General features: G+C 39.1%; 1 protein-coding gene across 1 annotated transcript in view; it reads left to right on the top strand.

Annotated features, from left to right (window-relative positions):
• NTNG1 (netrin G1) overlaps positions 1–12,870 on the top strand; it is a gene marked incomplete at its 3' end in the record, with an annotated part of 150,370 nt that overhangs the window by 88,585 nt on the left and 48,915 nt on the right. Inside the window, exon 4 of the mRNA XM_053985411.1 lies at positions 5,137–5,309. Within this exon, the coding sequence (XP_053841386.1) occupies positions 5,137–5,309 (173 nt within the window). The remainder of the gene's footprint in view (positions 1–5,136; positions 5,310–12,870) is intronic.

Raw genomic sequence — 12,870 nt, 5'->3', positions numbered from 1 at the left:
TCCACAAGCTCAGCACTGACAGAGCTGCCCCACCAGGAGCAATAATAAAAAAGTCTGCAAAAACTGTCACCAGATATAAATGGCAGACAGCTTTTCCCTTTAGGTAGAAAGCCATTTCAAGGCCCACATCTCTCCATACGTGACCTAATTGTCCATGGAGTTGTTGATATTTATAATCATGGACCTCAGTCATTCTCTGTAAAGTCATACAAGCATTAGACCTCGGCAGTGCCATTTACAGTGAGCATGTACTGTATCTCAGAACTGCACTTTGCCCTTAACATTTGCTGTGTCCTTACATGAGATTTTGCCCTTAAGCTGTTAGCCAGTGCAGTGCAGAGGCTGCAGCACAGATCCTCTTCTGTTTTCCAGACCTTAACCTGTGCTCTCAAACCTGCTGTACTGATTACAGCTCCTCTGTCATCCTCTTCTGTGCACAGGCAAACCCACTTGGTGTGCCAGCAGCTGCTACCCACCCACTGCTACCCAGTAATTGCCTTTCTGGGTGTGTGTACATCATACCCTGTACAGGACTTGGACTTTCTTCTTTGGAATACTGTCATATGGAACTCAGTACACTGGAGGTGAAATCAGTTTTTTAGGTTTTCAGACCCTCTCCATTCTTACACAAGCAGCCAAAGCAAGCACATTCTGCCAATGGAAGCATCAACACAGTCTATGGGATTGTTGCATTGAATGTGTTTTGTATGTAATTAAAGCTTTTGTTAGTATTTCAGATTGACAGCAGTAACAGCTAGGAACAGCCTTCAAAGTAAGTGGTTAATGAAATTACAAATGGCACCTAGGATTTTCAGTAATAATTTATCACCATGGATACTCATATAAGATAACAAAATCCTTCCTTCTCTCTGGAGTAGAAAAGAAAGGTAATCTTCCATACGAAAGAGATGAATTTGGGTATCCTCCATAGGAAGCTGATTGCACATCTTGAGTGATCTGCTGGGAGCCCAAGTCAACTCCCAGATCAGTGGTGCTCAGCTGATTGACAGCTGAAATTCCTAAAGTCCAGACTGTGCTGCTTTGTTTTCACACCACTGACAATCCAGTGGATCTTATCAAAAGAGTGGCACTCTCATGGTCTGTCTGGGTGCTGCTTTTACCAAAATAGCCTTCTTTCTGTAACCCTAAATATTTCTGTTTTCCTTACTGCTTATCCTGCAAATAGAAGCAGGTTTTTATTGTACTCTAGTCATCTCTCAGCCCCGCTATGCTCATTTACCTCTCTCAGTCATCCAGAGAAGTCTGTTCCTCAAGCACAACACGCATTTCTTTTGCAGAAGTCTCTGAGACTGTGCATATGTACACTCTGATGAGGTCCCTGGGACAGATTGCCCAATTCCTAGTGCACCCTTCATAAAAAACCAAAGGCATATGAAATATTATTTCCCTGTTTCTCCCTCCACGTACACCACAGATTTTGATACTGGCTTGGTTTTCCCCAGACACAGTACCCTCCCGTTTGCTTTCTACAGATGCTTCTTGTTCTCTTTCAGTTTTAGCACTGCCGGCATTTTACACACATTCACTGTTCAGCTACGTCCTTGATTTGCAGTGGAAATCATGATCAATCTCTTCAAGATCTGTCAAGTGGCTTCAACGAAAAAGAATGGTGCAAGAGGGGAATCAGAGCTGCTGGTTCAGTCTTCCGAACATCTTATTTTACTTAGGCTTCCACTCTTTTACTCTGTATATATAGTTGCTGACACGAACAAGACTATAAGTTCAATCATTTCAGATTCTATTAATCTACAGATTTTTTATACTTGTATGAAAATAATCATGAGCCAAACCCAACTTTTCTGTTGCCTATAGACTAAGAAGGCAAAGTTTTTAACACACATTAACTGATCTTTTGTGGTTTGGGTTTAGTGGGGGGGGTTTAAACATTTCTTTTTGTGACTAGTATAACTAACTCTTATTAAGTCAAATTTGACATTTCTAATATAAATGTACTTTTAACCTTCATTTTAGCTAGTCTTGTAGTAAAACATAGTGACCACATTTGTTCCTTATCTTCTTCTCAGTAGAAAGTGTACGCAGCTAAGTTTCAAGTATTCTGAGGATTATTTGGAAATTCACCATTGTTGGCTCTCTTTTTGCTCCGTTATTAACGTTAGATTTGGGCTATCCTCTGCCTACAAAAGTTTTAGATCAGTCCTTTATTTTTTTTCCAGTGATCAAACTTATTGTTTCTCTTATTCTCTTTAAATCATACTCCTAGAAGGCTACATTACTCTCTCCACATAGCTTTTTTTTGCCTTTTTTTTTTTTTTGAGGGGGGCAGCATTCATTGGAGCTTGGTTTGGTGGGGGTTTTTCAGTTTTTTTATTATTACTTGGAATTTTCTTTTAAGAGGGGATGCAGCATTCTGAGTAATTCTGCTGGGAAAGCTTTCAAAAATACATATAAAGCATATAAATAAGTTGATCTGCATAAAGGCACTGATTGAATGAATCTTTGATTATTCTACTGGTTTAGGACAAGAAAAGCCATTTAGCAATTCTTCCATTTAGGAAGCTAACTGGCTAAAATTTCCCTATTTTGTGTATTTTGTGTGTATTTAAGCTGAATGCCCATATGGGGGCTGTAGGTTTTAAATCTCAGTTAATAGGGTTTTAAAATTTGACAGGAGGTTGCCAGCTACTTCTAGAAGAAAATGCATTTTGCTGTTTCTGTGCAAAGCTGCCTGTATCTGGTACAAACATAGCCCTCCAGGATGTCTCACTGTCTCTGTCCGGTGGGGCTTGGTGCCTGCAGTCACACGAGACGCCTTGTGCAGGACCCTGCCACGTGCACCCCAGAACAGCTGCCTGGTGTGGGTGTGGGTGCTGCACCTTGGGCTGACAAGCACTTCCTCTGCAGCAGTCTTGACCTAAGAAGTTAAAAAAACAGGCCCCAGGACAGGCAGCAGAGCTGTGCTGCCCATGGGAAATCTCTTGCCTGGGAAATCAGGAAAAGGAGGAGGCAGCCTGGTGGGACACAGAGGGATTAGGGCAAGTGGGCAGTAAAAGGAAATGGTGAGGCTATATGGGAGTTATTTGTGTATGTGTATATATATCCATACATATAAATACATCCATATGTTTTGCATATATATGTGAAGAGGCATGGCACAGGACTGGATAGAAGCAGAGGAGGATGGAGAAAGCCAGAGTCCATCCAAGACTTTTACCCATGCAAGCAAAACTAAGGAAGGGTCAGTCTCTCTTCAGGAACATCTGACAAGCACAGAATCTAAGAAGTGTAAAGAGATTTTGCACAAGATTTTGTGACACAACTATTTTTTATTTTCAGGTGCTTGTTAAAAGAGCTGTGAATATTTACTCCAATTAGCAGATGGATAAACCTTTATCTTCCCCCACCTCAGTTCCTGTACAAGTCTGCAGCACCCTTTCAGAGCACTAGGTACTACAGCTTTTCCTCAGAATCAACCACTTTTTTCGTCTTGCCTAGATTAGTTTGCTGCCTCTGACACTGAGTCCCTACAATAAAACAGAAATCTGCTTCTGAAAGAAATCCAGTCCCTTCCTCTCTCTAATTTGTTCTAGTTACTTGACAGTCTCTCCTGCTTTTCTCCTCTATTTTTTGGTCTTGTTCTTACTCTATATCTGTCCTGTTTGGAGTGTTCCATTTTCATATTCCTGTGGACAGCAACCCATGGCTTTTTTAATAGCAGTACACTTTACCAAAATGTTCAGTGTCTAGTGAACAGATAGATGTCATTCACTGATGCCAGACAAGCATCTTTCATTCTGCTACGGCAACTCACTAAAAATTCACAATTGATTTAGTCTTCAAGCGCACACATTTTGTAAATTGATTAAAAATTACTCTTTCTCTTGTCCACCATACTGAATACATTTTGGTCATTTCAATTTTAAAGGTGTTGAACCTGTTTCTCTTTAGAATAAGCATTGCTCAAATAACAGCAGTTTCATTCATTTCTAGCACAGAGGAGAATGCTCCAACATCTACTGTATTACATATTCTTGTGGATTCTCTCCAGCAGCTACTTATGACAACTGCAAGCTTGTTTTACCCCGGGGATATATATGTATGTGGCCAATTGCTTCAGGTCATATTCCTTCCAAATGGAAGTCAGCTTGACAGCTGTTAATTTGCACTTGGCCATTCCACGTGTTGTTTTGCTCTAATTATTGGTCACTGTATGGAACAGGTTATAAATGCCCACATGAGAACCCTGTAAATTACTAGATGTACAGTCATTAGGAAAACAAACAGGAAAGGTCATTAAGTACTGGTTTTCTCTCCAGCCCCAAACAGAAATAGATTTTAGCTGGTTTTGACATCCATTGGAAAGGGATGGAAAGAGGTGAAAATACCTTACTGTTTATGAAAGTAACTTCCTATTCTGTAAGTGTCCTAGTTTCAGGAAAAGAGGGGAATTTAAGGAAAATACAATTGTTTTAAGACCAGATGCAAAGTCTAGTTTATCTAATGATTTTGTCACAAGGCTTGATTGGGTTTCTTTCCCAAGTAAAACTAAATGTGCCTACCAAAATAATTTGTCTGACCTTCAGCTACAGCTATATTAAATTAAAGTAGGAAAAGAAATTTCCTTTCTGAACAAGACAGTACTTGCTGGACAAGAATGGCAAGACACCATTATAGTGAGCTTTCCTTCTATTGAAGTGCAGTATTGCAGAGGATATTTAAATGAAGCCTGTTTTCTCAGGCTCCCAGGGTGTAATTTGGACCTTAATTTGGGCCAGATTCTGTAAGGACATAAGCAGAGGACTTGTTTTGCTCATGGGAACAGCAACTCTTGAATTTTTGCAAGATTATAGACCTATCTGTAAAAAAAATTATGAATCATTTATCTGTTCTCAGTGGAGCTGCAGTAGTGAAAACAAGATTCAGCATCTCGGAGTCTTAGTGACATTTCTGCTTTTAGACCTATGTGAGCTGAAGATCTGCAACTTGCTCTATGCAGGATGCCTTGTGATGTCATGCTTTCATGGTAGAACAATACCAGAGGGATGGCACAGAAATCAAGCGGTTGCCATAGGACATGCTTTTCTAAAACTTGAGCTTAAACTCACCTCACCTCTAAATAATATTCCACTTTGTTTTATTTTTGCCTTTTAAAATTAGGTGTAAGTGCAACCTTCATGCTACTGGCTGTAAAGAAGAAAACAAAAGACTACTTTGTGAATGTGAGCATAACACAACGGGCCCAGACTGTGGAAAATGCAAGAAGAATTATCAGGGCCGACCATGGAGCCCTGGTTCTTATCTGCCTATACCTAAGGGCACTGCTAATATCTGTAAGTAGTTTTGTATAATAAGGATATTTCATTATTACAATTCTGCCCCATATCATGACTCTGAAGGAAGATTAATGTTTGCAAAGGTTTGTCATTTCTTTCTGACTCGTTGTGTATAATTGGACAAGGTGTCAATTTGTAAGTGCTAATTGTAAGTATACATCATCTGTGCTCTCACATGGTTGTAAATAACTTCCAGGAGAGCCACATGTTTATATCCATAGACACATCCCTGGACACTGCACAGAAAGGGCTAAGGAATGAAAAAATTAGGACTCTTCACATAAAGAACACACACAGATGAGAGAAAATAGTGGGAATAACTGCAGTACTGCTCCAACCATGGTGCCCTCAGCTCTCCATTCATACATCCTTACTATCTTGAGATTAGTGACACTCTCAGTTCAGCGTGTGAGATCCTTGCTCATTTTCTGTCCATTTAAAAAAGGGGGTAAAAAAAACCTCAGGCATGATTTTTTATATTACTAACTAAAGATCTAAACATTGGGAAGGCAACATTTCCCTGATGTTGACCTACAGTCCAGATTCAGATGCACTCTTGTAAATCAAGTGTTGAAGAGGGAAAGTGAGGGCAAAACCTGAGGTTTTACATTTGCTTGTTTCCAGCTAACAGCCACTCCACAACACACATGTGTACTATTCCAGCACACTTCTATATTATCCAAAGCAAGAAGTTACTGACAGCTCTATTTCCTGGTCCTGGACAGGATTCGGACAAAATAAATCATGGTGCTGAAAGAGAGGGCACAAAGACAAGTACAACCATCAGTTCCCCCTTTCATGTGTATATGAAATACACAGTGATTCAGAATCCCCCTGAACTGAGTAACAGACTTAAATTCCTTTGAAGAAAGGACTGAAAATGACCTTTTGACAGAAGTTACTAGCTTCTTTTAAGAAAAGAGTCCACAGTTTTGCCCTGATTAAAAGCAAAACATTCGTCTTAAAATATTAGATATAACAATTTATTGAAAAAGTTATTTGAGAGAAACAGAGTTATGTATGCAGCTGAATGAAAAGTTTAAAACCAGGAGCAGTGTGCAATGCTCAGAATGTTATCTAAGACTTCAAAGCAGCAGCTGTGAAGAATCAAAACTCGAAAATGAAGATCATAGGAAGCAGGACCTTATCAAGTAAAATGTGAGAGTAATAGACTAAGTAACAAACCATGAAGTGTGGGGGGCATGAAATTATGGTAAAATTCTTACTGAGCAGAAAAAAATGAACTTCCAAAAAGCAGGGAAAAACATTTTGTAAGAGTATTCACTTTTTTCCGCCTGTTATAAAAACTGAGTGTGGCTCACAGAATTAATAGTTTAAAGCTATGTTTGGGAAATATGGTGAGATTACCTGGTTGATTTTAGCTAAATTCAGCTTGCTGTGAGTTTTACCTCATTCCCAGTCAGCTGAGCACACACCAGACAGAACAGTGGAATTAGCACCTACTGAAATAGTGCCTGAAGCTTGTTATATCACCTCTATGCTAAAACAACATCAGTGAATTTCAGCAAATATACAATTTCATCAAAAATCAAAACATTTTGTAAATAATAGGTAGTCATTTCTGGGGATGATGATGATGATGACAGCATCATGAAAACATAACCTTGTTTGAGCTGACAAATACTCCACTTACCCTCAGATCCTGACTTCAGCAGTCAGCAGCAGCAGGAATTTATGGCAAACAAGAAGCATGAAGGATTTCTTCTTCACCTTCTCAGTTACCATGAAATAAACTGGCTTTCTGAGCTGGACTGCTGGGGTTGCTTGCTGCTGAACAGAGAGAGACACCCAGCTAATATAAGCTTGACCTCAGTGATACCTTATGGCAATACATTTCAAATTTTAGTGAGACAATGAGTGAAAGGTATTTCATTTTGCTTGCCTTAAATGTTTTCTATAGTTAAGCCAGGAAGATAAGGAAGGAACAAAGAATAATGCACCTCTGTTTACATCTGTTACGCTATTTATCATTACATAGACCTGACCTTACCCACCCCTCTACTCTTTTTTTAAATGACAAATCTGATCTCTCTCATCTTATCATAAAACCATGCCACATCTCATCATCTCTACTTTCTCCTCTGGTTCTATGATGTTATTTTTTTTATTTGATGAGGCTAAAAGTACACATGATATTCTAGACAGGACAACAACATGGCTCTTCTATGATGACATAAAAATGTGCTTTTTTTATATTTTGTTACTCTCTGGATCAGTCCTTGAGTCCTTTTTTAAGACTGTACCACAGTTAAAACATGTCTTCGGGCCTCAAGGCTGACTTAAATGACAGGTTATATGCTACAATAGTTAGTTCAGAAACACCATATTTGAGTTCCTGTAAAATACTTATTGGGGCAACATTTCCTCATGGCAATTCTTGTTCAATACCATTTACTTCAAATGCTAACAGACTTTGAGAAAATTCTTCAGCAGGTGAGAATCTCTCTTTGTTATGAACATCAGTGAAAACAATTAATTTAGTATTCAATATTAAATTAATTATTAATTAGTAATATTATTAATAATACCTCAATTACCTGTCTTCTCAGTTTTCTCTCTGGGCCTCCTGCTTCTAGTATGATAGTTTTAAGAAAAAAGAATTACCAACTTCTGTGTCCACAGGAAGTTGATTCTCAAAATACTGTGGTTTATATTTAAATTGGCAGATCTTATGCTTTTTCCCCATATCTTTCTCCATTGAGAAGATTTACACTTTTGAAGGGTATCTTTCCAAAATCATCTACATTCTGTTGTTTTCAATTTGGCATTGGGGTTTGGATTTTTTTTTTTTTTTTTTTTTTTTTTTTTTTTTTTTTTTTTTTTTTTTTTTTTTTTTTTTTTGCTTATAGGAGAGCTAATTTTTTTAAGTTACAAAAAAAGAGATGAGTTATATATGATTATTCTGAGCCTCTCATACACTTGTCCCCAGCCGCTTCCATGCTGTTTGCATGCATATCTTTTTGGATGTTCTTTTCACTTTCCTTTTATCTAACTTCCTCATTTTCATTTCCTCGCTCTCTCAAAGTTAAATATTACTGCAGAATTTTTTTTAATCCTTTTCCTTCTCAACAAACATGTTGAGTTTCAGTCCAGAAGTGGTTCTCTGATAACTACTTCTTGAATTATGTCCTATGCACTGCCTCAGAACTAAATCAGCTTGTCTTCTTGTGGGTTGTCTGATTCCTTGGTACAAGCAGAAATCATTTATGGTATGTAAATCTTCATTTCTTTTGTCACTTCTTGATTTAAGGCTGTATGTGTTGGAGCATATGAAGTTATGCATTATTGTGTAAACTCTCTGCACAGTCTGTGTAATTTCATTTAACTTGTTGCCTTTATGTCACCGTCTCCATCATGTGGTCAGCAATGCAGCCCTGGTGTTATAGTCTCCCTAATCAGGTGTGGATTCTGAAATAGTTCCTGGAACATGTTGATAGAAATAACTTCCCTTCATCTATTACTTCAGTTCTCTGGGGGCATTTTGTATAATCCAGTAATACAGTGTTCCTTTGATACTTCTCCTTCCTCTAATTTTCAAAGACCATCTTTTTCATCTAAGACCAAATTATTTAAAAATTTAAATATATTTGAAGTTTACATGAATATGCTTAAATAAGATACAATTAAAAATAGTTGTATAAATGAAACACTGATTTTTTTTTTTCTTCTTTCCACAAAATAAAAAGATACTCTTTCTTGAGATTCTCTGAATTTATGAAATTTGTTCAGATTCAACAAGAAGCTCAATGTCTATTTCCAAATCTTTCCCAGCTGGAACTTCTGTTATTTCTATTGCTCTGTTTCTGCCATTTTTTGTGGCCAATAAGACTTCATCATACCTTTTCAAGCTACAGCTCCTGAAACAGAAGACCATTCCAGTTTATTCTGTAGTCATAGCGGAAACCTTGACACAAAGCTGTTTTCTTTATCCATTTATTTCTTCACCATTTTAAGTCACCCTGAGTTTTTCAGGAGAATGCAAAACATTTTTCCATGCTTTACCTGTGAAAGACAGCAAGTACTCTGTTGTTTACTGGCACTAACAATATTTCTCCATTTGTCTCCACACAGCATTTATTTTATATTTCCACTCTATCTTATTGACTATTTTGTGATTACATTCATTCCCTTGTGCTGCCACCTTCTATAGATAGTTTTTTCTGCAATATGTTTTGACACACAAAGTGAACTTATTGAATTTCTCTCTACTTGGTATTACAGGATAGCTTTTCTCCTCAGCAGTTGTATGTGTCTGACAGCACTAGCCCTTTTCTTCCTCCTATTGTTTAGATCACCTTTGGCACTTAGGTTCTTTGCTCCATCAGACAGAGCTGTCTCAGACTGCACTGAGCTGCCCTGCATCAAAGCCTGCTCGCTTTGTGTCAGTCCCTTCACCACCAATAACCTGTATCAAAAGTGCCCCACACTCAGCAGAACCCCCTCCCAGCTGTGACACGACTTTCCTAATTCATAGTTCAACATGAAACAAAGCATTGACCAAGACATGGGAAATATTGGTGGTTCTTTTCAGTCAAGAGTCATGTAGACATTCTCAGTTTACCAAATTTCTCCTGCAGTGGGTCCCCCTCCCAGGGCACAGCCTCTCTCTCAGCAGCACAGCCTTAAACTTCCCTGAAAGGCAAAAGACTGACAAGGCATCCGTGCAGCACAGCTGCCACAGAAAGAGTTTCTGGCAAAACTTATGGCACCTCCAGAAGTGCACTGGTATTACCTTCATTGATGTTCAGTTTTCCCCATAAATATTTGCTGACACAAGGCCATCTTGAAGGATCAGCATAAATGAAGTTGTCCAAGAAGTTGTGCTTTCTAGTCAGGAATTCAGGTAACAAGGATGCCTCTAACTAAAAGGATCACACATCCTGTTTTCCAGTCAAAGCAGACTCATAAACTAGACAGTGTCCCATTTTCTAAGGGCCCATTCTCCCAAGTAACCGGAAGTTTTCCAATGTCTTCTTCATGACTTGATTTGAACAAATGGGACACTTATGTTGAAGTTATAAAATATTGGTCCTTGATGCTTTTCACAATGTGTTTCAAAGATAAAAAAGAATATATCAATCAATAAGTTACAAAACAGCAAAGCTTCATATTGCTCCTATTTTATATTTATATTACATATTAATATTAGCCCATGAAGCTCACAGAAGGTATAAAGTCACAAGAACATGTCACACAAAAGGCTGGGAAAACTAGTGTGAGGACAAAACTGCAGTATATCAAGAGCATTCAGGTAAACAGAAGTGTCAGAAAAAACTGCAGAAATCTGCAACTGATAAATTCATTTTCCTTCAACTGGGCATCCAGTGCAATAGCCAGCAAAACATTGCAGGTACATACCTAAAAACAATGCATTATAAATAACATGCTGTATTTTTTTTAAATAGAGCTTGAAAAATTATCCTTCAACACTCTACCCTCTTGCATGACCCTGCTGAGCTGGCTGTTTGTGCTGGCTGTGGTGACATCTGTTGCTGGGAAATGAATTGTTTCCGTACGTCACTGGTTTCAAACAACTCTATTTTTGCCATATACAGTGAAAAGGTGAAATGAAAGAGACTTTTGGTCCTTAAGCAGCAGCATGGGAAGGCAAACTGTCTGTTTTAAGATATTCAAAGTGCCAAAAATAGTCTGAGATTCAGGCTTTTCAAAGTTTCTAATATTCTATCAATAAATTACGATTACTTGAAAAAAAAAAAATCCTTTGATCTCACTGGGTGTTTCCTAGACAGAATTTTCAATACTGGTTTGGACTCACTAAAACATAACACAAAGAAGTCCAAATTTTAAAAGATGTTACCCAATAAAACAATAACTATTTCCTCTGTTCCATTTATTTCTGGTGATACTGTTTGGGAAAGCAGAGGTGAGGGATAACAAACTTCATCAAAGCAGTTCCTTTTCTGTGAATTCAATCTATATAGAGGAACAACTGCATAATTAACAGTAGCAGGAGTTTTGGGGCTCTTGCAATGAAACAGATTAAATTTCCAAAGAATTTTCTTTCACTGTGTGTAATCCTTTGTTGGAATACAGGTTTAACAATGCATGGAAAGTTTACTCCTATGATCATAATGATCACTCCATTTGAGGGATTACAAGACACCAGTATCATCGAGCTTCTCAGGGCTTTAAATTGCTACAGAATTCAGAAGTTCTGAAATTGATGCTGAGCATCTGATATTGCAATCATTCCTCAATGGAAGAGCTGCAAAGGGAAGAAAGATTCACTGCAGGGAGTGCTGTCATGCTGTAGGGCAGATATTCTAGCAAAAGATTAGATGAGGCATTAACATCTCTGCTCTGACTCTGCTATGAAAAGCTCTATATTTTGTTCATGTTTAAGAGTCCTGCCAGAAGCACATGCAGGCATTGACAATGGAGGTGCTAAGAGAGTCTGCAGGGTGTGACCTGCCCTGACACTGGAAGCAGCCGTGTGGTCCCTGTCACCGAAAGCTTGATCCATTTCTTTGTGTTAAGGATTTCACACTGACACAAACTAGAGACAGAATCAAAGACTTGCTTTCTTCGCTAGCATCTGATTTGCTTTTTTCTTCATCTCAATAGCCAGCTCCATGGTAGCTAAGAGCTAAAACAACCCATTTCTGGAAGTAGGGGAAATGAGAAAATTACAGGGCAGATGCTGAAGATCATACGAAAGGAAAACACCAGATTTTTTTCCTCTCAAGTAATGAATATATATTTAGATGCACTTACAGTGCACATGTAATATATGAAACCACCACCCTCAAGTCAAGTCAAAAATAATAAATAGTATTAGTGACTTTCTCCTGCAAAATTTGCAATTTCAGGGGCGGTACCAACCTCTGAACTTATTCTGCATGCTTTATTTGATGTCCCCTCACTATAAATCTATTACCATTAATAACCATCCCAGTGATTTCAACTGGAAGATAATTTAGGCTGAACATTGTTTTGGTTTAACAACTGAATAGATGTAAATTCAATCCCTTTTTGTACCTTGCTCAATAGAATTGTCCATCAAAGGAGGCCTGATCCTTCATCTCTCTAACCTGTCCCCATCACTTCACTGCTGCAAAGTACTCACAGATTTCAGTACAAGGCTGACTGGAAATAACCCATGCCATGTAACAGACCAGGTTCAAGCCAAGGGCCAGCAGTGGTGGGAAGACCCCACAGCCTGTGGTTGTCCCCAGCAGTGGGGGATGACCCCACAGCCTGTGGTTGTCCCCAGCAGTGGGGGATGACCCCACAGCCTGTGGTTGTCCCCAGCAGTGGGGGATGACCCCACAGCCTGTGGTTGTCCCCAGCAGTGGGGGATGACCCCACAGCCTGTGGTTGTCCCCAGCAGTGGGGGATGACCCCACAGCCTGTGGTTGTCCCCAGCAGTGGGGGGAAGACCCCACAGCCTGTGGTTAGACCCAGCAGTGGTGGGATGACCCCGCAGCCTGTGGTTGTCCCCAGCAGTGGTGGGAAGACCCCACAGCCTGTGGTTGTCCCCAGCAGTGGTGGGATGACCCCGCAGCCTGTGGTTGTC

This window comes from Vidua macroura, chromosome 9, assembly GCF_024509145.1.
Source record: "Vidua macroura isolate BioBank_ID:100142 chromosome 9, ASM2450914v1, whole genome shotgun sequence".
Taxonomy (NCBI): domain Eukaryota; kingdom Metazoa; phylum Chordata; class Aves; order Passeriformes; family Viduidae; genus Vidua; species Vidua macroura.
This window is presented reverse-complemented; position numbering and strand designations above follow the sequence as displayed.